The 25,557-nt window shown below is 43.8% G+C and overlaps 1 protein-coding gene across 1 annotated transcript in view; it reads right to left on the bottom strand.

The window, feature by feature from the left end:
* Positions 1-25,557, bottom strand: part of RNF213 (ring finger protein 213) — a 39,771-nt gene that overhangs the window by 7,685 nt on the left and 6,529 nt on the right. Inside the window, exons 7-33 of the mRNA XM_052808476.1 lie at positions 25,213-25,371; positions 24,740-24,933; positions 24,227-24,507; positions 22,780-23,048; positions 21,548-21,736; positions 20,824-21,022; positions 20,096-20,151; positions 19,677-19,830; positions 19,049-19,174; positions 18,266-18,364; positions 16,720-16,900; positions 16,268-16,351; positions 15,938-16,111; positions 15,488-15,646; positions 14,597-15,207; positions 14,127-14,292; positions 13,263-13,480; positions 12,550-12,690; positions 12,181-12,342; positions 10,598-11,738; positions 8,712-8,905; positions 3,869-7,462; positions 2,838-2,974; positions 2,420-2,515; positions 1,842-1,960; positions 1,114-1,236; positions 335-417 (exon numbers count right to left, since the gene is read on the bottom strand). Of these exons, the coding sequence (XP_052664436.1) occupies positions 335-417; positions 1,114-1,236; positions 1,842-1,960; positions 2,420-2,515; positions 2,838-2,974; positions 3,869-7,462; positions 8,712-8,905; positions 10,598-11,738; positions 12,181-12,342; positions 12,550-12,690; positions 13,263-13,480; positions 14,127-14,292; positions 14,597-15,207; positions 15,488-15,646; positions 15,938-16,111; positions 16,268-16,351; positions 16,720-16,900; positions 18,266-18,364; positions 19,049-19,174; positions 19,677-19,830; positions 20,096-20,151; positions 20,824-21,022; positions 21,548-21,736; positions 22,780-23,048; positions 24,227-24,507; positions 24,740-24,933; positions 25,213-25,371 (9,109 nt within the window). The remainder of the gene's footprint in view (positions 1-334; positions 418-1,113; positions 1,237-1,841; positions 1,961-2,419; positions 2,516-2,837; positions 2,975-3,868; positions 7,463-8,711; positions 8,906-10,597; positions 11,739-12,180; positions 12,343-12,549; positions 12,691-13,262; positions 13,481-14,126; positions 14,293-14,596; positions 15,208-15,487; positions 15,647-15,937; positions 16,112-16,267; positions 16,352-16,719; positions 16,901-18,265; positions 18,365-19,048; positions 19,175-19,676; positions 19,831-20,095; positions 20,152-20,823; positions 21,023-21,547; positions 21,737-22,779; positions 23,049-24,226; positions 24,508-24,739; positions 24,934-25,212; positions 25,372-25,557) is intronic.

Here is a 25,557-nt window from a genome sequence, read left to right as displayed (position 1 = left end):
AAATGCATGCCTCAGAAAGCACAAACAGCTAGAGTTGACCATTGGGTGTAGAAAGACAACAGAAGCTTTTAAAACTGATTTTTCAAAATTAGGAGCATGAAATGACTAAGGAATTAGAGGGTCTTTAGAATGGTTTATTTCTTTAGTGATGCCAATTTTGACTGGGCAGTGGGGGGATAAATTTGTGTCTGATCATTAGCATTCATGACACAAATAATATTCCTGATGGATTTCAAGTGAATGGGGATGCAAAAGGTGTGTTGCACCCATGGATGACAAAGAGCAGAGAGCCATATTGACAGCTGAGAAGCAAATAAATGTATTCTGAACTGACCTCATAGTGCTCTGCTTCTGACACTGGTGTTTCAGCCCCGACCTCGTTTTCTTCCTGTTCTCCATTCACAGGCAGAGCTGCAACTAAGGTGTAGAACTTTTATTAGAAAGCAGTACACTTCTGCATCAGATAAGAGTTTATTTAGCAACTGGATCCCAGAGCAGCAGAACATGTCAGAGATCCATTATCACCTGCATGAGTAGCTGAGATCCACCTCTCTAAACACAGCTACAGCTGCTAGGGCTGTCAACCTTCACACAGCAAGAACTGGAAGAAATATGACACTCAAAGCTAATGCACTAAGCTCTACCAGAATCCTGCAAGGCAGCAGGTGAAAGGGAAAAGCATAAGAAAAACCTGAAGGGAAAGAAAAAGTCTTTTCTAACCTTCCTACAGGTTTAGGTGAACAGATCTATATTCACGCAAGTGAGGGGATTCTCTGGAGCAACTCCTTGGCAGTGGCCTCTGCCATGCAGCATCTGCTGCCTCCTGTGCTGGGACAGCACTCAGGGTGTTGCGTGGTACAAATACCACATTTTTGTCAAAAGGGAAAACTAACAAATTAACTTACTTGATGACCCAAAGTTGCAGTAACAAACTAAAAATACAAGTTGGTAGCCACGTAGTGACACCCACAAAAAACAGATACTGAGCAGGGAAAAACATTAGATACACTGTACCAGGCATAAGTTCCACTAGCACCAGTCTGGGACCACATCTCCCCTTTTCCCCACTGGCATGTCAACATGACTGACTGGCACAGCCAGCATGCAGCTCACCTTTGGTTTTACCTGAATCCTCACAGAATATCTGGCTGATGGTGAGGTTCTGCAGGGCAGTCATATCAGAGATCATGTCCTTGGATCTGCGGAGATCGTCTATGTGCACCGACTGCCACAGTCCTAAAGACAGAGGACAAAAAAAAGAAAAAAATCATTTCATGCCTGCAGCATGCTCTTCTAGAAGAGCTTCCTAAGAATTCTCCCAGTACCTGTAGGCTAGCAGTTCACAGTCAGAGTTTGCTTACTCTCACTTCTTGATGTAGAAAGGGAAAGCAGCAATTCACTTTGAACACGCTAATTCATACTATCCTGACTGACGGGGTGTGCACACTACGGGGGCTTTGAGGCTCTTAGAACCCACCACACACAGCAGGAACCTTGCTGCTGAAAACAGAATATGTAAGCACATATTCAGGAGCCTCCTGGAGGAGAACATACCAATGCGGTTAGCATCATGTTTGTTTGCTGCTCTCCAGCTGACTCGAAAGAGGACTCATCTGTCAGTGGGCAAGGCAAGGCACTCTCACAAAGGAGACTAGGACCCCCAAGGAACTGACTCCCCAGGGGCAGTCCCTGTAGGCAAGGGAAGCAGGCCTGACAACCCACAGGACACACTGATTCCAGATTTTAAGCATTAAAAGGGAAGGTGAACAAAAGAAATGTTGCTCTGGTATCTTTGCCTGAAGCCAGTTGAAGAGTGAGGAGCAACAGATCGCTAGACCCACCTCCATGGAATCCCACATAGGACATTCCTCCTTCCACCCGGGAAAGCTTCATAATAAAGTAAACAAAGACAGAGACTTCTCCCAGGTCCACCTTGTTGATTTCGTTAACAACAGTGTATCTACAACAAAGAGGAAATGCTGTTGACAGATCAAAGGCAGACAAAAGTTCACAGCCACAAGTCTTTGCTCTTTAATAGGGCACATTTCTTCCCCTGTACAGACATAAGAGATTCGCTCACCCCTTCCTCCCAACCAGCTGTGCCAAGCCTGCCACCTCTAGCTGTGCCTCGAATGATAGCCCTGATCCTCAGCTCTTCAGCACTTTTGCAGCCAATGGCAAGAATTCACACTTCAAAGGGGATAATCTGGTAATTTGACTCAGTGTAGTTTATTTTGACTTGGGTTAAGAATTATTATTTGAAATACAATTAGTGCTTCTAGATTCATTCCACTACAGAATAAACAAAGGATTACACATTCCTGATTCTGAAATCCCCAAACCAGCACTAATAATCAAATGGCAGTGAGGAGTCACCAAGCAGAACAGCTAGCTGGGAACCACTTCACACTTGACTTACTTGGCTGAGGCAATGAGCTGGGCATTTTGAGAGCCATCTTCAAAGTCTGTCTGAATAATAAGGACTTTATTTCCTGATGTGGCATCAAGGAAATCTCTGAAGAGTGAAAGGGGATTTAAAAGAAGTCACTAAGTGTAAAAACAAAACATTAAAAACTGTAGAAGTAGTCACTTCACATTAGCTTTGGCTGCTGCTGGCAGGAGAGATTAAAACACCCAACCTATGGGGATGGTGTAACTTCAAAGCCCCATCTCACTACAATGGAGCTAATACAGCTTGCACCAAGCCAGTCCACTGTTCAGCACAGCATAGCCTCTTGCCTCCCTTCTCCATATGGGTTACTCCAAGTGTTCTGCCCATGCATCTTCCACCCAGATGACAGCCTATTCAGAGCAGGATAATGCAAAACCAGACTCACCGGATGCTCTTCAGGAATGAGTACTCTGTGTCAAACTGCTGCAGGAACAGGATTTGAGGCCTTTGCGCTTTACCCTGTACTTCTCTCTCCAGGCAAGCACCGTCAGCACTGGTGAGAAGTCTCGAGAAGGTGGTGACCTGGGAGCATGAGATGTAGGTTAGTTCTTTGCTCAGGAATGCAGTAGGAAGGCAGTAAAGGCTTACTCATTTATACCCCCAGGTGCTGCTAACTTGCTGCAGAGCTGGACTGCACCCCCCAAAAAAAAAAAAAAGTTTATTTGCCCTGCCAGTAGGCAAAGTGTTAACACAGGCTGTTACACTAACCCAGGGCCACTGCTGGGTAGCTGGACACAATGACTCTTGGTGCTGCCAGAGCAGTGGGGCAGCTGAGAAGGAGCAGCTAAGGCTTTGAGAAACTTCTCGTGAACCCCTGTAGCATGCCTTCCCTGCAGCACTCTCAGGGAGCAGCAAGTCTAGCCCCAAGAGAAAGCACGTTGTCTCCATGTGAGGCAGGAGAGGGAGAAAGTCTCCAGCCTATCTCAGCTGAAGTTCTTTAGCTTTGGTACTAGGCAAAAGTAAACCAGAGGTTTTCCCATTAAAGGCCCATAAGATCTCTGGCTGTTTGTGGCTTAGCTGGGTTAAAATCTTTTGTATCTTTAGGACCAGAGAGAGACACAAAGAAATGAGCGTTCAAAGGCTCCTGATGAATTTTTCCACAGCCAGTAGCCAGTTTTGCTGGCTGCGTACGTGGAGACAGAACTACTTTCTAAGTAAAGAGATACATCAGCTGTCCAAACTCACTTAAAACCCCCACTTGCCAGGGAGCATCAAATACTGCTTCACGCGCAGCAGAGGTACTAGACTCTTCAGGATGCAACAATACACCTGCTGAAACACCCACCTCAGCACATCTGGAAACTAAGCAGCAAGGCTGTTATCGAGTTTACTCAGGCATAGCCATAATGCAGCCCTAGCAGTATAAACCTCAGTGCAGGTTGGGAGGGTTCTGCGAACACTCTGCAAGACACTCACCTCTGTAAAGACTGTTTGGTACCCAGACCCAGCGTGGACATGAGCTCGGAGGAAGTCTGCAAAAGACGTGTGTTGCTGCTGCTTGAAGTATATATTGGCCAGAGAATCTGCCATAAACAAACCCATTGAGTTGCAGAGGCGGATCACAGAGTCCGGGGTGGCACAGTTCAGCAGTGCCAGCTGGGCTTCTCTCTTCACACAGGACATTAGCTCACTAGGAGGACATACTGGTTTCAGCCTTTCCGTTGTCTGCAGGACCACCGAGGCACAGGTATTGGAGTGGTAGCCCACAAACACATCAGAAGGGCTGTATTTCTGCTTGCTTATGAAGTGCTCTTCTGTATTGACTGCAGTGAACTCACACACCCACTTCTTCAGCTCTTTCACAGTTTCTCTTTGCCCTTTGTCCAGGACAGTACTGATATCCAGGTAGTGCTTTTCCAGCCTGTTGATCAGTGGGATGGGAAAGTGCTTATATACCACATCTTTCTCCTCAATGACTATCAAACGGAACTTTGGGTGCACTCGGCACTTGACCCGGTGGGTGCCCAGTCCCAAATCAACATACTTCTGGCCAGCAAGGTACACATAGTATTGATTGAGAGCATCGTAGAGGCTTTCATAAAGGTTTTGCAAGTTGAGGAGCACAACCATTTGGCCAGTTTCCATGCAGACCTTCACACGGTTGATGTTCCTGCATATCTGGGTATACTCTTGGTCCTTAGGGAAACTGGAGCCAAAGATAATTTCTGGCTGTCGTCGGGCAGTAAAAAAAGCTTGCTGGAGGATCTGCAGTGCTGCATAATTCTCAGTCAAAACAAGCAGGTACCTGCAATCACCATCCTGACCACTGCTGTAAATGTTTTGTCGTATCAGCTCAATTCTACTGATATCACAAGCATGTATTTCTCCTTTTTCCGGTAACCGTGAGGTGAATATTTCCAAGGCATTGACATCATATTTGCCACCGAAGTTACGAAGAACAACTGTAGCTATGTCTTGAGGTGTTGGCTCACTCTTGGAGCTCTTAGCCAAGGCAAAAAACATCTTTATGAGGCTGTAATAGTCACGCAGACCAAAGAACTCCCTGTCTTGGGCCTTGCAAATATTTTCATATGCATCTGCAAAGTGACAAAAATACTGTTCGACCTTCTGCAAAGCCCCTCGTGCTGAGCAACAAATCCCCTTCGCACTTTCTATGAGCTCTTCTTTGCTGGGGTCACCACGTGAGACAAAGATGCCTCGATTCATTTTAGCAGGGTCCAAAGCCCAGTTAGAAATCCCAATGAAGCCAACCTTTTTGTGGGGAAGAGGGACATCATCTATGCAGCCATCTTCCAAAAGTGGATGTAAAGTCTTCAAGGGCATTTTGGGAGAGTCTTCTGCCAGCCCAATCTCATCCAAAACCACCACTGAGACATACTCCTCCAAGTTCTTCCCTTCCTGGAATCGAGCACAGTGCTTGAAAGTGCCTATGATTCCCTCTGGAGTAGAGAGAGGGCTGCACTGAAAAGACACTAGATGGATCTGCTTCAGGTCCTTGAACAAATCTGAATGAGCTGCTTGGCCCTGCATAGCATCAGCCACAATGGTTTTCGCAAGTGATTTGGAGCTCCCAGGCTTCCCAACAAGAAAAAGAGGGATTTTCAACTCAATGCAGATGACCATCATAAAGACATTTTCCTTCAAGGCCAAGTTTCTTGCTATGGTATCTTGGAGGTACACACCACTCAGGAATAAGTCCTGCATCAGGGAGATTTCTTCCAAAATCTTTTTCTGGGTATCATAAGGTTTTGGAAGGACCTGGCTGATAGCACTTCTATATGCCTCCTTCTTTTCCAAGGATGCATGATAGCAGACCCCGACTGCCAGCACTAAGGACCAGATAATGTTGTTTCTCTCAACAGGGCTCTTTGGAGCTCTCTTCTCAGCAAGGTACTTCTCCAGTTCTTTCAGCAGTAGCTTACTGCGCTTGTGAAACCACTTGAAAACTTCCATGCAGCGTTCCACATCCCGCAGGCTGACAAAGCTGCATTCATCGTCCCTCTGCCTCATGTATTGCTGGGAAGCAAAAAGCACTTCTGTAATTACCTCTGCGTCAAACTGCCTCATTGGGACATGTTCAGTAACTCTCTGTACAATCTGTTGTATATACATTTTTTCAGTTAAGTTGTTCAGCTGCCCAAAATCCCATACTAATGGGATCATGCTGGGTGGGAGCGCATGGACCCGGTACACAAGCTGTCTCAGCGGAATAGATCCAAGCTTATCCTTAGTGTCATCTGCTTTGACACGGTAGCCCAATCCAGCTAATTCCAGGCGTTGAATCATCTTTGGTGTGTGCTTACGATAAGGGTTGCAGGCTGCTATGATCTGCAAGCCAGAACAAGAGACCAAAGGTTTCCCCTGTACTGTGTGGTCACACAGAACTTCCTTGATGCTGCTTACAGCCTCTGTTGTGTTGGCTTCATCGAAAAAGAGGACCGTGTCCAACCCATGCTGCTCCTTATTGGTTTCAGCAAGGGCTTCTGCTTCTTTGATCCTGGCGTAAATCATCTCTGCAGTAGTACCTCCATGAACTTTAACAAGCTTCATGTTCTCTACCTCTACACAGCTTCTGCGTAACTTGCACAGAAACTTTATAAGTCTGGTTTTCCCACAGCCTGTTTCTCCCATGATGACAACTGGGATGTTGCATCTGAATCGCATCTCAATAGCCAAAATTTTTAGCACATTGTCTGTTGTGAGTTCATATGTCTCATCAGGGTCTATTACCCAGGGGATTCCCAAAACCATGCAAAGCTTCTCTAGCTTCTCGTGACGAGGCAACTGATCAAACGGAATATTGAAGGGAACTCTTTGGAGTAACAAGCCTTTGTACAACCGTGAAGTCATGATATTTTTCTTGATAATGTTGCCATTCAAAGGATTAATGGCGTCAACACCGCCACTGCCATTACGCTGAAAGTGGAAACCAATGAATGTCATGGACACACGATCTTCATTGAAAAACAAATACGGATGAGGTTCAGACTCCCACTTTTTCCGAATGCGGAAAGGAAGAAGATCTTCTTCTGCAATGTTCTCCAGGTTGGAGGAGTGCCTTCCTGAACTTTGATCAGAAATGTTTAGGGAGGGTGTTGCAAAATCCCTTGCCATTAAAATCATGAAGGTAACAACAAAGTTTTTGAAACCTTGCAAAGTGTCCTGGACAAAGTCAGGGTTGCAAAAGACAGAAGCTTCACAGTCTCTCAACTGAACATTGAGAAACCATGCAAAGTTTCGGAGTTCTGACCAGGATGGATCTGTGATCCCACAGTGCAGGAGGAAATGCTGCAAGCATTCTGCAGGGCTCCCTTCCACAGAGTGCACTTCGTAAAAGAATGTGTCCAGATTGTACCCCTGATCAAGTCTTTTCAGATACTGGAAAGGTCTCTGGAAAGCCTCACTGCAAAATTCTTCTTTGTCCATTCCTGGGTCTGAAACATCCCCAGACTGGTTCCCAAGTGTCTCCATTTCTAGTACTTCCTTGGGAGATTTGCATGTTACTTTAGGGAACACATCAAAGAAATTATACTTCTGGCTTGCTGACATCTGGAGTAGAGGAAAAGAAAATGTGTCATCACAAAGCTGTAGCCCTAATCTTCTTCAGTCTGTTTAATCTGTTCTTAACAGTATTCTTGCCTAAAATCACAGACCTAACTGAATAACAACAGCTAGCCTATACAATCATGACGCTTTTACCCCTATGCATCGCTTCTGCTTGAAGTGCATCACAACAATTAATCCTATTTCCTCCTACAGTCTCCTTCCTGTAACATTAGTCCTTTGTTACCTCCAGTCCCTTCTCAGTGTTACCTCGAAGAAAAAGAAAACTAAAGCCAAAAAACTGTTATAATTTATCCCTGTCCCTTCTACACTCTGTTCTTATAGCTGCCCACAAATATTCTAGAACTTTCAAGCATGCAAAGTAACACGAGGAAGAATAGATTTTGCATTTTTGTGTTCCCTATAAATGTTAGGGTAGGGCCAACGAGGCTTGGACTAACAGGCCTTCAGAAATTACCAACCCGAGAAAACCACAACAGGTATAATTTACTGTCTGGTTTTAATATCACTTTGTACACCACCACAAACACCACTTTGTAACGGAAATGCACAGTACACCCTGATACAAACAGGGAATTCCTATGCTATGTTTACAGTTATAGTCTCTACAACTCATATGCAGCTATATACAGACATATGTGCAAAATGACTGAGAAATTCAAAGAAATCAAGTATTGCTGTGTACATACACGTCTTGCTGCTTTCTTTGGCACTGGCGATACCTCAAGGATTTCAATGATATACAAATGGCACTTCTGTCGTAGCCACATATTTCCATTATTATCTGTCAGATACTGCAAAACCAACAGCTTGAATAGAAACTCTGGAACTCCACTTTGTACCTATCACAACAAAAAAACAAAGGCATTTCATATTTATTTACTCATCGTAACTTCACAGAATCATAGAACAGTTGAGGGTGGAAAGGATGTCTGGAGATCATCTTGTCCAACCCCCCTACTCAAAGCAGGCTCAGCTAGAGCAGGCTGCCTAAGACCATGTCCAGTCAGGTTTAATATCTCCAAGGTTGGAGATGCTACAGCTTCTCTGGGCAACCTGTTCCAGAGTTCAACCACCTTGATGGTACAGAGTTCTTTATGTTACTTATACAATAATTAGAAAACACGACCTAGCAAAATGGCTTACTAAGAAACAAAAGCTTTAAAGAAACAGCCACTGCAAGGATCCACACAGAACTTCTAGGACAAGGCAGCTGTGGGAGGGATGTACTTACTGAAGAGGTGATATCAAAATGGAATATCATGGGCTTTGTCTGGTGTTTTCTCTTCAGAAAAGGCAGAAGAGATGTTAGCACTTTATCTTCATCCACTTCTGGTTCAATTAGTCTGATGGTTTTCAGAAGTTTTGTATAGTCAGGCTGCTCTTCTTGCAGTCTCTCATGTAGCCTCTTCACATAGAGAGATTTCCCTGTTGTCATAAAAAACACAAAAAGAATTAAAGCTACCAAGATTGAATACATCATATTAAGGTCATAAACATTTGACTTCCTTCTTTCTGTTATATGAAATCTCTGAACCTTCCCAACAGGCATTCCAGAAGAACGCTTAAATCTGGCTAGAGTAGCTGCAGCCTGGAATCAAAGCCATTGCTGTTGTTGGCTATTGAAGGGTGTCATTATCTACATGGCTTGTTTTGCTTAGACTACCTGAGAAAGGCTTTACTTTTTATTAGGACTTGAATCTATACTATTATGTGGTTGTTTCTAAGTCAAAACATGGAGGGAGGAATGGTTGTTGTCAAAGATAAAAGTACCCTCAAGTTTCCTAACTTATCCTGTAGAAACTAATTTTGCCAACATTCGGGCAATGCCAATGACTTGGGTTTGTTGTCTGAGGTTGGCTATAGTCTGCATCTGCTGTTTCCCAGATTAACACAGTGAATGGAAAGACTGTTCCATGTCCACTGGCTACATCCCATCATACCCTTTATGCTGTATGTAGTGCAGGAGCTGGCTGTGGTAGGTTCATTCCACAAATACTTCCCAGTTATGGGTATCTGGGTAAAGGTGTCTCTTCCAACCTTTTGGAAGCTCCAAACTCACCCTCAGCAGTATGAAAGATTTGTAATGTAACAAAAAAGGTGGGTTTATATAGCTTTCCAGACTGAAGCTAAGGCAGCAGCCATTCACAGATAACACCTGAGAGCTGCCTTGGATTTCTGAAGTTTGATGAAGGATGCCATTTGTTACCAAAACTGTTTTGGATTTTTTTCACTAATCCCTGGAAAATAATGTAGCATACTTTCCCTTTTGAGCCTAACCTTTTCCATTGGGGTGGTACTGTATCAAAGCCCAAGAATGGCTGCTGTAAGGAAAACGCAAGGTCTGATGTTGCTCCTGTATGCATGCACTAAAAGTACTTCAGACTGTAAGTTTACACAAGAAACACACACAGCTGGACAGCAAAAGCACTTACTGGACTATCAATCTCTAACAGGGGACAACAACTAAGGAACAGGGTAAGAACACAGCTGACACACAATGACTCTTTCCCAGTATTTTTTCAGTGATTTGTGGCTCAGGACCCCAATGTCAGAGATAGCATCTTTGTGTTTAATAGCACTTGATGGATGTTTCTCTCATGACTGTATCTAATCATTTTTTAAGCCTGTGTAAAGCTTTAGGTTCCACAATTTAACTAAGCACTGCTTGAAGAACCACCTTCTTCCATTTGCTTTTCAGCCTGCCAAGTAGTTTTATTTAATGTCCTCTAGCTTTTTGCATTAAGAGACAGCCAACAATCATTTCCTATGCAAGAAAAAACAGGCAGGCTTGTCCCATCCCACACACATTTTCCTGCAGGCATATTTTAACCTCAGGAGGTAAGATTCATCTTATCCAGCATTAGCTATCTAATTTATGTTAATGACTTAAGTCAGTAGAAAGAGACAGGTGTCAGATTAGCAAGATGAACCATCTCTAGCAATGCCTATCTCAGGACAAGACAAGCTGCCTTTACAGCTTTCACCTCACTCCACTGACTGCAGTCTGAATCATTCTTTTTTCCTAGATGGTTATGACTTGGACACAAACCCTGGCAAGGTGAACCCCACTCTGGTTTTCAACACTCAGCAGACCCCACTTTGCATGTGACATCTTACCCACACCAGCTCTTTTGGAGGACACAATCCCAACACACATATTGCCCTTGAACACAGAAGCAGCTGAGCTTGAAGGCTGAGCAACTCTGTAGTGGTGCTGAAGGTATCGCTGGATTTCAGCTAGTGGCCTCTGGGGTATCATGTGCACTTTGTACTGGCTGAAGACAGAAGGGATGTAGCTGTGCTCCCTCTCACAGTTGCACAGAATGATGAGCCGGTAGGTGCTGTTGTAGCGTTGCAAGTGCTGGAATAGCTCCTCTGCTCTGCAGCTGACATCGTAACTCAGCTCATCTGCATACAGCATGGTGTAAATTTTCTCTCCTCTGCTGCAGGGAATAAGGCACCTCCTGAGGAAGAGCCCCACTTGCTCAGCAGTGGTCTGAGGAGTGCACAGGAGAACTTCGTCAAAAGTGGGAAGGGGCTGGTTGGGGCTGTTCATGTAAATAGCCAGAGCAGATGTGAGCACCTCAGAGCGAGGGCATATGATGAGGTTGGGCTGACCAACATACAGAAGATCCCGTGGAAAGTCTCGTGCAACATGCTCTCTCTCCCAGCTGGCCAGATTCTTCAGCCACCTACCAAGTGTATCAATATCCAGGCAGTTCGGAAGGAAGGAGCCCATGTTGCACATGTAGCACTCCCAGATGCACTTCAGCCGTGCAGCCAGATCCTTCCCTCCATCCAGCATCACTTGGAAGTCAGAAATAGCCTTCCTTGAGCTGGGAAGCACCTCACTCCTGGAAGCTCTAAGGACATCCTCCTCAGTGCAGTTGTGTTTTAGGAACGAAAGCATCATCAGTGCATTCTGGCTGGGCATCCCCTGCCCCAGTTCTGTGCACAAATAGACCAGCTGCTCAGCAGTGTAGTAGTTCAGGTAGAAATGCTGGAATCGTTTTTCATATATGAAGCTTTTCCAACTCTCCAGGAAACTCTCCATTGTCTTGCAGAGGCCTGGGAGCACAGCTGCCATATCTCCTCGCCCTTCTAGCACTGGGATCAGTCCCAAAGAGAAGTCTATAAGAACACATGATTCTCTTTCGGGTGAACAATACACATGGGCAAGCCAGGAGCGGAAGAGCATGTTCCCAGCTGAATAAAGGTCTATAAAGGCCTGTGCAAGTCTTTGGACATTGGAAAAAATCTGTGTGAGGATAGAGGAGAGGTAAAAAAAACCTAAGCTGATTTACCAAGACAAGTCCCAGTCATGAAACCACAGGAAAGACTTTCAATCAAAATAAAGGCTTTGGTTCCAAGCCAGGTGTGTCAGGCCTTGTACAGTAACAAGACTCCCTGTGGCTTTTTAACAGCAGTATCCCCAGGAACCCAGTAAGGAATCCCCAGCACAGCAACCCTCCCAGCCAAAAGCATCCCCAGTGCAGCCAGAGGATGACAGTACCAGTCCACGGCCCAGTCTCCAACTTAGTTCCACCTTAACAGGGAACCAAAGAGGTAGGAACATCTATCTGCCTGCTACCATCCACCCCCAGCAGCTCAGCTGTAAACCATAATCTTAAAAGCTGATATTCAAGGCAAAATCCAACCCCAGCCCCAACATCAGTAACCCATTGGGTTTGAAATCTGACCTCAGAGAACTTCTCCACCTCCAAGCCTTGCTCTCCCTTTGCTGACATGAGCATCAGTTTGTTCTGCAGTTCACGGAGCTCTGCCAGGGAGTATTTCCGTGATGCCTCATTATCCCCAGAGCTCCTTGGGAGGGTGAAATGCACAACATTGTCCAAAGAAACCTGCCAGAGAATAAGTCAATAGTGCCAATGTGGACTGAGGTTCCACCCTGAGGCAGTGCTATGCCCAGCAAGGGCAGCACTTAGGAGGCAGCAGTCCCCAAAAAGGAACCGTGCAGAGTGGGAGAAAAGCTACAGCACATTTCTGACAGTCATCAACATGCCAGCAGTGTTGTCTGCAGGAGGGGTGGGAAAGCCAAGCAGCCTCACCTTTTGGCCATCAGCTGGTGCTCTGAGAACATATATTCCTCTGCTGTTGATGGCAGCTGCCAGCGACAGTGATGACAGCTCCACAGACCCATGGCTTTCTTTCACTATTTTCAACCACTCTAAGTGTTGAGCTGAAGCATGCTGTGGGAAGAGAAGACATGGCACTGCCCTAATTGCTCCGACTTGGCACTTCTTTCCAGGATTACATGTGTGTTCAGGACAAACAGCTTGGGCTAGCATTAAGAGTTTCAGGATGGGGAAGGCAAAAAAAGGAATGACTACTGGCCACAGCCCAATCTTTCTGCACAGCTGTTCTTTACTAACACCACAGGAGGCTGAACAAACAGAGCCCACAGTGCTTCAATGCCTCTTGCTATAGAAACATTCCCTGCTGCAAAAAAATAAGACAGAGTTCCCAGACATCTGCCTTCACTGTTTTGCATCATCATTCAACTTCCTGCAAGAGCAAAGCTACACCATGCCACACCTGAAAGCCTCAGCAGTGCTCTGGAGAAATCCATGCTATACCAGTTACAGTTGCTCTAGTACATTTTTTGTGCCACAGAAACATAAAATATTTTTCTTCCAATAACAAGAGCTACTGCGATGTCCCCACACAAGTGTAATTTGCCCTGTGCAGTCAATCTTCCAGCCACTCTTGGAAGACAGAAACGCAAGAGGATGCAGAGAGGACCTGCTCCAGCAGAACTCACCAGTTTCTTGGGAAGATTCTCATCACTGTCCAGGGCTCGCCACAGCTTCCCCAAGCAGTGCATGAAGTCCTTAAACCCTGACTCTTGCTTAAGTTCATAGAGCAGGGAAGAGTAGCCATGCACAGTGTCATGGAAACATGCCACACGGTCCACATCCATGTCGTTCTCCCCAGCAGAGATGGATGCCAAGTCTACAAATACCTTCAGCTCATTTGTACCTTAAATGAGATAAACACCTGAATGAACAACAAATGAGGCAGCTTTAATGCAATTCCACATCACCACCTTTTACAGAAAATGCAGAAAGAATGCCTTTGAACAGCACTCCCTGTGCAACTTCTCTCCACCCATCCTGCTAGCAAGTTTACTAGGTGATTCATCCACATTAAGGACATCCTTGGCCCTGGCTTTTCTCCGCATTGCCATGAAGAGCAGATTCACAGCCAGGATGGAAGCAGTGCACAGGGTGTGTGTCTCTGCGCATGTAAGACAACCAAGCTGGCAGACACACAACTAATCAGACCACTGCCATCCTGTTAAATGGATGGCCTCTGTTCTCTTAAATAACCAGTCTGAACTGAATAGTAGCAGCTATTACAACGCTTCAGACCAAGCTCAGCTATCAGGCAGGGTAGCTACTGTGCACTGCACGAGACTACAGTGGCACGGGCATGTTTAAAGGGACTACATAGCATCGTTCCAGACCGAAACCCGTAAGAGATGCTTGTAACTATCAACACCAGAAGCTGTGAAGGCATCAAGCAGATAGCAAATGAGTCAGGGATATGGCATTCCTTCTGCCCCCACACAAACTGGCATCCCTTCTAGTACTATCTGTCTAATTTCTGGGTGAGCAGCACACACCTTTCAGTGCTTCTCTGACCCAGCAGACAAACTCCTTCTGCTGGGCCAGCTCCCTCAGACACCCACGACGCTTCACAGTGATCCCCTGCAGCAGTCTCTTGGCATGCATAAGCTCAGGGCTGATGGAATCCAGCTTTTGTGTCTTGTATGATTCAAGCTTTTCTGTCTACAAAGCAAGCGGTGCAAACAAACATTCAGTCTGGAAATGGGAAATACAACCTGTTCTCCAGCAGGGAAGGGAAAGCCCTCTGCAAAGCTACACCCCAAACAGAGGAATACCACCTTCTCTCTATTAGGCAAGATTACACAAAAGCACTTTGTTTGAACACTTAATTTTTAATCTCAAATAAGCATTTTGGGACAGGGAATGGCTCTCAACAGACTGGGATAGACTTAAGGGAAGGTTCAGATTTACCCAAGCTTTCTAGCCAACACCCTGACAGTACAGAGCTGAAGAAGGGGATACTTACTATGTCCAACAAATTTTCCAGGATACTGAAGTCACCAGAGAGGTTTAAAATCTCTCTGACATTGGCAATGATCTTCGCAGCATCAAAAGTTAAATGCATTTCATGGTATTGCTGGATCTGCTGAAATCGCTGATCAACCCAGTCTCTGTCTTCTTCAGGTCTAAGCTTACATATGGTATTTAGTTCAGTTTTGATATCTTCAGGATGATTTGTGAATTCCTGAAAAATTGTATCAACTACAGAAAGTGTGAGACTTCCAGATCTGAGATCATCATACAACCTTTCATAGCTCACAAAACAAGGGGAAATTAGACTGCAGAAAACATTACTAAGGTCCAATGCAGGAACAATGTTGTCATCCTCTTCCTCCTCTTCTTCTTCTTCTTCTTCTGAACTTTTATACTCCTTTCCTGCCTCCTGCGCTGCTTCCTCCCAGAACTGCTGGAAGATCAGGCTATCCTTAAAAGAGTGCATTTTCTGGGCAAATTCTTTCAGCTCTGGACTCAAGTTGTAGTAGGTCTGTAGGGGTCTCTTTCCCACATTCACAACCGTATTTAGTCTTTTTGAGCGAAGATCTTCCGAGTGTTGCAATTCCAGTTCACCTACATCCACTTTAAAACAGAGACAAGTCAGAGATAGATAAGATGTCTGGCTTGTGTCCAGCTTACTTCATCTAATCTGCCAAGTTGCAAAATGCATGTGGACCCCTACAAATATCATTTGATGCATAAGCACTCACTTGATCCCTCAAATGCTCTAGGTTTACTTCCCCAACCCCTCCCCATCCTTGCCGTGGTTTAGAATAAAGCTTGTTTACAAAGCCCAGTTGTTTTCAAAGAAAATTATGTTTTCTGGAGTTGCCACTTTCAAGTTGCTCCCCCAGAACACTACCTTTCACAGATGCCTGCACCTTCCTACACATGTTCAGAAAGGTTCCTATTGCTTTTTGATCTTTTCTGAGAAGCGTTAATTCTTTTTGCCTCCTCTGCAGCAATTCTTTCAGTTCTCTCTGGAGTAGTTCTTTGTTTTCACATAACAGCTGCTGGTGCTCTGAAAGAAAAAACTCATTGGTAGTCACAAAGCAGATACTTAGATACTTCCCAACCCCTGCACCCATAACTCAGGTTTGGATTTGCAGAGTCACAAACAACACAGTGAAATGCAGACAACACAAACTGGAGCTGGGAGCTCCATATAAAGTACAAAGACAAGGGCAACACTGCTAACTGCTGAAGTACCCAATTAGCATTACTAATCACTGAAGTAGGTTAACAGAGTAGGCCATCGATCACTACAATGATGCTGTAAGCCAACAATGCCACCTTTGAATGGTGCTCTTACTTATCTCCCAGATACAGATGAACTGTTTCTCATGCTGGAAAATCTCTTCCAGATGTTTCACAAGGATACACCCTTTCTGGATGTCATCGGTGACACTCATGAACACAGAGTCTGCTATGGCCATGACATTCTTTGCTTCATCTGTAAGTTTTTCTAGGAGCTTTGTGTTTGTTCCTGTTCCAGAAACAAAGCATGTAAAACCTAGATCAGTCCTGCTTCACAAAAACTAGGCAGAATCAATAACTATTCAGTGTCATGATACAGAGTCCTTCCATTTCCCATTCAAATCCCTACCCAAAAGCCTGTGAACTCATCACACCACCCTCCAACCCCTCATGTTTTTCTGAACAGAAACAGCCAGGATCTCAGGAGAGCAATTCAGACACCTTCCCATGGAGAGCCCATACCCAAAACCTGTGGAGGAAACACAAGTCATTTTGATCCATTCACATGACAAACACTTTTGCATTTTTGTGTAGCAATAACTTATTAGAACTTCTCTGAGAAGGAAGTTATGTTCTACAAATCCACTTGATCTACAGGTTCAGCAGTCTAGTACAAATCCTGAAGTGGCTGCAGGGGATTATCACAAGAGGAATACTAGCTCCCTCTTCCTTAGCCTTTCCTCTCCAAAACCAGGCTGAATACCTTGAGCTTTGAGGTGGGGAATAAAACAAGAGCAGGACAATTTTTATATATTTGTTTGCTGCTCTGCAAAGTGGGAACAGCAAGGCAGCGAACAGCTTTTCATAGACTCCTGTAAATACAACTAACAGACATACCATTAAAGCTGAAGATATGTTTGATGTCAGGCCACGTAAGCACGTGGCGCAAAACCTCATCAAAATCATCCTCAGGCTGCCCATTCTTGATGGGCCACGACTTCACAATGATAGTTGATACAAGCTGGCTGAATCGGCCCATGTTGTAGGAAGACAACTTCTCAAGGAGATTGCTCTGAGTCTGCACAAGGCATATAAGACAGAGGAGAGGGGAAGAATGCATCAGTGTTTTGGATGACACTGCATCTATCTTTGTCTTGGGATCAGGCACTGATGTCAAGAAGTCACACCTCCAGTGCTGAGGCATATTCCAAAAAAGCCATATGACACAAATGACACCAGAAACCACGATGGCAAAAGCATTACAAGTATTTTTCATGGACGCTTTATAAGTGGATCCTCATTTCCTGATTTCTTGTCAATATTTTTTTTTTGTTGGTTTAACAAACTTTAACAATCCACAGCAACTCAAGCAATAACAGACTGAATGTGCAATTCTCCTTCCACCACAATGCACATCCCTGTACTATGCAAAAGGATTTCTACGCAACAGGAAATTTGACTTCTTTTCCTACCTTGAAGGACAATACAATACCTGGCAAGCTGCAGTTACAGCCTCTGTGGCACAATTACTGAAACACCAGACAAGGGAAGAGTCAAGTTGTGCAAATTGGGAGTGCTGACAGCAGTAGACTAAGATTTGGTTAACTGGAGGCTCCTAGAGGGCAAAAGGGAGATTTCTTATCAACTTAAAAGTTTCCAAAGTGTTTCTTCTGAAAGCATGAAGGAGTGTTGCTATTAAGACAATAAAAGGAATTAAGATGAAAAGTTTAAGTTTCCTAGTGGAGCCAAGCATCAGCCCATTTATCAGGGCCTGGAAGAGAGATGGAACACAAATAAATGCTTGGAAAATCTTTTAGATTGTTTCCATCTAAAATGTTTGATTACTTAATATGCATCTCTGCAAGCCAAGCTTCCACCAGGAAATATTTGTTTCCTGATTATACCATGAAAATCAATGGCTTAACAAATTTTGCAACTCATGTAGAAAGATGAGGAGATATACAAGTTCAGTTTAGAAGGGACCTACACAGTGTGTGCATTTGGGAGCCTGGACAACACAATTTCTGCACTATGAATGAAAAGAGACAAGTGCCAACTTTTTTTTTTCCTCTAAATCCTTGGGCGCTTACTTTACACCCACTGTTTCTTAAAGCTACATGGATGGTAATTGCTTGAAATGTACAATTTCCTTTAAAGCATTAGGGTATCAGCCACTGCTAGAAACAGACCAGCACTGCAGCCAGGCTAGCAGGCTACTGGAGTCTCTGACACCAAGAATACAGCATGGTACATATTCATGTCCAATTTTTGAGCATCCATAACATGGTTTATAACAGCAATGGCAATTTTTATGACCAAAGCCACAGCATTTTCGCTTGTCCATTCAGGCTCTAGAAGCTATTCTGTAAGCACAGCAGAAGACTGTCTATCTGCTCTGAACTTGGCCCACCAGCATGCAGTGACTGACTGTAGTCCACCCTACCTCCTGAATTCTTCTCTCCAGATCTGCAAGTAAAGTTTTCTTCCACCTCTCAGTGAACTGTTCATCTGGAAAGCTGATCTTCAAAAATTCATCCCAGGCCTGCAGTTGAGAAGCAAACAAACCCAAAACACTAAGTGCTGAAATTTAACATTCAAATAAGAAAATTAGAAGAACTATGCTGAGGAGAGGCCCCACACTCCTCAGACAGCCTCTAGTCCTTTCAGATGTTTCCATCCAGAAGAAAAAAGAGCAGTCCCAGAGCTGCAAATGGCAGCTTTTAAGCCCAAACAGTGTCAAAATGTCCCAGTTACTAAAGGAGACATTTGGATGAACCACTTCCACTTTGATGCTGGACACTGTCCCAGGGAGAACTGGGAGCAGAGTGAGTCAGACTGTAAGGAGCTGCTCTGTGCTTTGCCTGCTGGAAGGCCTGAGGGACAGCCAGTAGGACATACAGGGTGAGCAAGACAACAACTCCAGTTAAACACCAGCAAGGGGCAGCTCCTCATCACAGCAATGCCTCTTGGAACAGTGAGAAAAAGGAGAAATAAGGTAAGCTGAGCAGCACCAATTATAGCCCTTTGCTTTTCAGCCCAATAGTGTTTAACAGCTTCTCAGCTTGTAGTCTGTACTGCCTGTCCCCATCTCATTCCTTACCCAGCCACAGCAGCTACGGTTCCCGTTAGACTCAAGACTATATGGTTAAGCTATGGTAAAACACTTTTTTATTCATATTATTAGAAGATGACAAACCCAGAGTTCCCAACAAAAAGAGAATGTCACATGCTCCGGGTATTCTTTCAATAACTTGTCGTTTAAAGCATTTCTGAACCAGGTTTGAATGTGTCTCATAGCTTCAGTGAATACTTCTACCACTGGAACCTCCTGCATAGCATCTCTTGGAACCTGCTGCACACACAGGAGAAGAAAAAAATAAATAAGAACAGTTCAAGCAGGAGGGGAACATACAACTGATTTAAATAAATATTTCTAAAAAAGAAGGCCTAAATGCATCCAAAGCACAAACATGCCCAGCAACAGAGACCCACCACTACTTGAATAAAGGATAGAGGGAGGCTGGGAAAATGTAATGCTCACAAATAGTTTGTGCTTAAGAACACTTATTCCAGGAAGTCAAGACAACATATGTTTAAGTGAGAAAAAAAAAAACCAGACATAAACCAAAACCCACGACAGCCAACCTAGGCATTTAACCTTATTTTCAATAAGAAGAATCAAAATCATTAAATGATTTCACAACTTTTTTTAAAGTACCACAATCTCGGTTAGAGTATTAGAGGTTTTCCAGACTGAGAATGGATACAATCTAAAACCAGTCTGTTGTACCATTTTTGTAGTACTTCTAGATACCTTGCTCATATCAGCCCATGAATGGTTCCTTGCTACTCACCACTGTGGGCTGAAGTTTGGCAACCTTCGAAATCATCATGGCAGAAGTGGCAGGAATCATGAACCACTCCCCCCGCTTCACATACTTGCAGACCCTCTTGTGCAGCTTGAGGCAACAAGTCAAGCAGGACTGCCAAGAACAAGCTTCCAGAGCTCTGAAAGACAGGAATAAAGAAGAATTTCTTTTCTGCTGGGGGGGGGGGGGATTTTCAATTTCAATACAGTGTGGCAACTAACCACCCCCCCCCCCCTTAGATGGATTTTTAAAAAGTGTTGCTATCTGACAGAGGAATAGAAATACAGGATTCTTTTATTCACACAGATTTCAATGCACACATTCAAGCTACAAGCATAACCCCACCCTGCAGGCATCGTGTAAATAAAAAGGACTATGCTCTCATAAAAGTGCACTTCAGTTACCTGGCCTGTTTCTCATCCAAGGTACACAGCAGTGTCTTTAGAAGACTCTCTACTAGCTAAGAACGAAAAGATAGAAATATTAAACTGTGGAAGGCATTTCACACACTGGTTTCTCATTAGTTGAGGGGATGCTGTGAAAGAGGGTATTCAGTATTCTTCCATGCCTTCTCCAACACTTTTATAAATACTCTATAAAATTGCAAAAATTATTTACTGGATGTCAGAGTTAACATATAGGTGGCTATTATTCTTTACAAACAAAACCTGCACTTAGAATAAGTTAAGGATTTTTCAGTTTCCCATGCTCTACCAGCAAGCAGGTGCACAAGAAGCTGAGGAAGCATGGCCAGGACAGCTGACCCGAACTAGCCAAAGGGATATTCCATACCATAGGACGTCATGCTCAGTATATAAATTGAGGGGAGTTGGCCAGGAGGGGTGAATCGCTGCGTGGGCATTGGTCAGCAGGTGGTGAGCAACTGCATTGTGCATCACTTTTCTTGGGTTTCATTTCTCTCTTTTTGTTATATACCTTTTCACTAAAATTATTATTGTATTTTATTTTAGTTATTAAACCATTCTTGTCTCAACCCATGAGTTTCACTTTTTTCCCGGTTCTCCTCCCCATCCCGCTGGGAACAGGGAGGAGTGAGCAAGGAGCTGCATGGTGCTTAGTTGCTGGCTGGAGTTAAACCACAACAGCTGGGTAAAACTGCCAAGAGACAAACCTTAGAACTGTTCCACAGAAGGTCAACATTCTCTAATCTGTAAGAAACACCTTGAAGAGTAACTAACAAATCACTGGAGAACTCTTTTATAAATTCAGCCAGGCCCTCCAGGGACAGCACACTGATCCAGGACTTGACCAGAGTCTTATCCAATTCCATCAAGTATTTCTTCTCTTTCATTAGTTGCAGTAGGGTCCCGCTGGAGGAAAGACAAACCAAAATCTTCAGGTTTTCAAGGTATAAAAGGCTAAGAGCTTGTTCAGCCCACAGAGGACTCATTCTCACTCCAGTGCTTTTTTCATTTACAGCTGAAGATCAGTAGAAGACCCCAAGACCCAATGATCGCAGCAGCAGCGTCAAACTACTGAGCGGAAGCACTCAAGGAAAATAAACTCCAGGTCTTGCTTAGATTCTGCACAACGCATATCATGAGCGGCTTTAACTCACGCCAGGCATCACCAACCACACAAGCTGCTCCACAGCTTGCAGAATTAAGGGTTGTTTGTGTCTGAAAGGTAATAGACTGCACAGCTTTGCTATACACCATAATTTCTGAGCAACCAATATGTCTGTGTTCATCTATCCCAAATATCCACCATTAACATGCTATGTTTCTTATTTTTAAAAAACAAGGGAGAAAAAAAAAACAGATAAAGTAAGGTGATCACCACCAACTACACAGCGTCAAGGCACTGGATATAACTAGTAATTCTAGAAAACTCACGTATCTTGCTTCTTCCTTGTTTCAGCAAATGGAAGCCCTTCCAGCCCTGCCCAGGTATCTTCTTCCATCGGCAAGTGGTCATGCTGCATAGGAGCAGCAACGAAATGCAGAAGAGGAAGAATCCACACCCACTGGTCTACTTGCTCATCAATGCATCTCTGGCACAAGTTTGTCAGGTGAACCTTCAAACTAAAAAACAACCAAAACAAACACAGAGTAAAAAAAAATAGCTTTTTACAGGACTCAAGAATGTCCTTGGCAGGCTAAGGCTTCATCTCATGATTCCATTATGTACCTTCAAATAACTTCTGGCAATTATTTTAGCTCAATCTTATCTTCATTGAAGAGTATATATACAGTAAAAGTTCAAGACTCAAAGCTGTAATCTTACTTGAATCTCCCTGCACAAACCCTACTAATACAGCATTAAGAAGTGCCAATATTTTATCTACAGTTTCCACATGAGCACCCCCCAGTCAGGGATCAGGTGACACAGATGCAGAGCCAGGCATTCTAGGGACAATTATTGGCCTCCTTGGTTGAGCTGAAGTACTACAAAGGCCTCCAAAAGGAAATTTAATAGCTGCAGCTGTGCAAGTGAAGAACTAGAAATTCAAGTGCCAGATAAGCAGTTAGATAACAGTCCAATAAGCAGGCACTCTGAAGAAAAATCAACAAAAGACATGTAATGATGCACTTCAGAGGGGGCAAGAAGAATCCAAATATGGCATTTAAATTTAAATGAGTAAACACATGATGATCCTGATTGCTGGAGTTTGTAAGTATGAATAGCAAACAGGTAAGAAGCTAGGAACTGCTTGACAGAAAAGGGTAACAAATAAGATTTTTATATATAAAGAAAAAAATAGTTTTAACTCAAATCTACTACTCTCACAACAGTGAGAAGTTGCAATAAGGGGAGTCCTGTTTGGACAAAAGGAAAATATTTTTCACATCAAGAAAAGTATGTGACTGTAAGAGTGCCCCAGAGAGGTTGCACAATCTTCATCCCTGAAGTTTTTCAGAACTCAGCTGCAACATTGCCTGGACATTAGCCCTGCTTTGAGCAGGAGGTTGGAACAGACACCTCCAAAGATCCCTTCAAATCTGATTTTCTTCTGATTCTCTGACACTAGAGAGCTGAATTCCTTATTGTTTTATCACAAAGTGTGATGCCTGCAGGAAAACCAGCCCAGTTAGTTACCTTGTAAGTGCTCTAGTAACATACATACCTACTAACTGCTTCAAAAGCCATCGTGATAGGATGCATCTCATCCAGTATGGTTTGTTTTGACACTTTATCCAAGCACAAGAGGCTACACAGGTCAGCCAGATGGTTTTTAAGTGCTGGAAGCTTGAGCATATCAACTACTATGAGAATGGTGAGCCCCAGAGCTACTTTACTTTTTACTACTAGGTGCTCCTGCAATGCTTTTGCATCTTCTGGTGCAAGGAAAGGAAGAGCTATTTTCATTATGTAGTTTAGCAGCAAATCATTCACCTAGGATAAAGAAAGGAAGAAACAAACCAACCACAGCATTAGTTCCCCAACAAGTCTTTTTATTCTGAAGCCATTTTCTTCTACCGGTTACAGTGAGGACACTTGATAGCCCTATACACCCCACAGCACCATGGTGGTACCAAGATATAAACACACGTGGTACTGACCACCACCAGAACATCTGGTGTAGTACCCCAGTACCTGTGATGGTTTGGTGCCCCTCTCTGTGCTACCAGCTCCCACCACTCAGTTACTGCTGCACCTTCCCACACCCAGCAGAGCTGAGGAGCGTCAAGGGACCGAGGTAGATCTCGGGAAGGGAACCGGTGAGCTGAGCAGTCGTACACCCAACGCTGCCTTATGTCACCATCACACACCACCAGCACACTCCAGCTTCCCAGTGGACTCAGGCTTGGCTGGGACTCAGCAAAGGGAAAGAGATTTGTGTCCTTACCCACAGCCCCCAACAGCTACTCTAAAACGACACCCAGGGGGTCCATAGTACTGTAGTGCTTGGTGATCCAAAATCACCCTTCTGAAAACTGGCAGTGACATGAAACACCCGTGGGCTCTGCTGAGCTGGGTGGGTATGCCATCTTGTGGCCTTTCCCGCGTCACCAGGAGGAGGGAGGCTGCGGAAAGCCCTAACGCTGGTCTGAAGCCCCCAAAAAGACATGACATTTCTGCTATAATTCATAATTATGCCAGGTAAGAAATTTAGGACTCCAGAAGCCCTGTCTGCATCACTGCTTAGAACTGGACCAGGACGAGCTTGTCTCAAAAAAAAAAAAAAAAAAAAAAAAAAGAGGCAGGTTTGGAATCAAAGACAAGTGCAGGTAAGTTGGCGACAGAGTGACTGGCAGCAAAACTAAAGGGCCAGGCTTAGGAAATTAATATCCAGACACAAAACCCACTCAAGTAAGAAGCCGCCACATCACAGCTCTGCTGTTGACCAATATGGGATATTCAGAACAGCACCTAATTGCAAAGGTGTGACTGAAGTTCCCAAGGCAGACAGTGGCAGTCACCCCGAAAGGATCCCTGTGGAGTCTGTCACACCTGAACTTTTTGAATGGAAAAGCAAAATTAACCCAACAAGGTCAACAGCAAAATTAAAAGTTCTGTGTTTAATAACTGAATGCCTGTTTACTAGTATCTGTTAAAAGAAAACAGATTACCTGCTGTATGCCAAAGTTTAACTCTGTCCATAGCATTGCCCTGCCATCATATACACATGGGTCTACTGTAACAACATAAAACTGGCTCAGCTGGCATAAGAAGTTTCTCAGGTTGTTGGGACTCCAGGTTCCAAGAATGCTGAAGATATTTTCTAACATAATATTTGCAGCGATTATCTTCCCTTCCACCACTTCTTTGTTTTTATTGCGAGAAATCATCTTCCAAAAGTTTTTCATTACAGAAGGCTTTGCGCACACAATATCGTCATACTGATGCCATTCTAGAATAACCACACAGACGAGAACACAGGAAAACAATAATTTGAGAAACATACACACATTTAAGCATAACTTCACTTTCAGCTGTCCACAGAAATACCCCCACTGACCAATTAAGTTTCCAACTTCAGACAGTGCTGTCTGTTAATAATGCTAGTCCATATGAAGTTAGAGATCATCCCACCAAAAAACCATGGATTGTCCCAATATGCAGATCCAGTCAGAAAAGCTCACCTCCATTGTTGAGAAAGTTGCCTCTTATAAATAAGCAGCGATTCACATAATTACTTGATACTGAATGCTTGTAAATAAATTCATAATCCCCTTCACCACAGGTAACCCAATATTTGTAAGGAATGTATTTATTTATATGTTCTTTCGCAAGAGTTACAGTGCCTTCAATGAGATATCCATGTTCTCCTAGATACCTAGGAAACACAAAATACAGCAAAGAGAGGCAAAGGGCATGTCAGCTGACCTATATACTTCCTTTTCTATGCATCACTCCATTTTTAATAGGAATGGTGATTATTCTCTCATGATGACAGTTTTAGAATAGGTATCTCCACTGTGAAAACTCTTTGTAGCAATACCCACCTATGGGCATATAGCTACAGTCTTCTGTATTAAATGAAGTGCCACATTGCGTCTTGTTCTCCAGAGCCAAAACACTCCTGGGCCTCTGTGTGACTCAAGAGGGTACTTACTTGGTGCAGTTCAGCTCACAAATGTTGTCCTTCCAGTCTACATAGGGAGAAATGCCTTCAGCCCTGATGAACACTTTATGGGTCTCAGGGTTTAGTTTGAAGTCTTTGGATAATACTGCATGGAAATATACTGTAACACCATCACTTCGGCTCACAGAACTACAAGAAAGAATTAGAAAGAAAATAGAAAGAATTCTAATTTTTTACTTTTTTTTTTTTAATTGCACAAATCATTATAAACAAATGAGATTTGAGCCACTAGCTTACTGGATGGAAGACCCATAAGCTCTGTCAGCAGTTCACTCAAACTGATGCTACATAGCAGGCCTAGTGTAAAGACTAGTG

Source organism: Harpia harpyja, chromosome 14, assembly GCF_026419915.1.
Source record: "Harpia harpyja isolate bHarHar1 chromosome 14, bHarHar1 primary haplotype, whole genome shotgun sequence".
Lineage (NCBI taxonomy): Eukaryota > Metazoa > Chordata > Aves > Accipitriformes > Accipitridae > Harpia > Harpia harpyja.
Note: the sequence above shows the minus strand (reverse complement) of the source record. Positions and strands in the feature narration are given on the sequence as shown.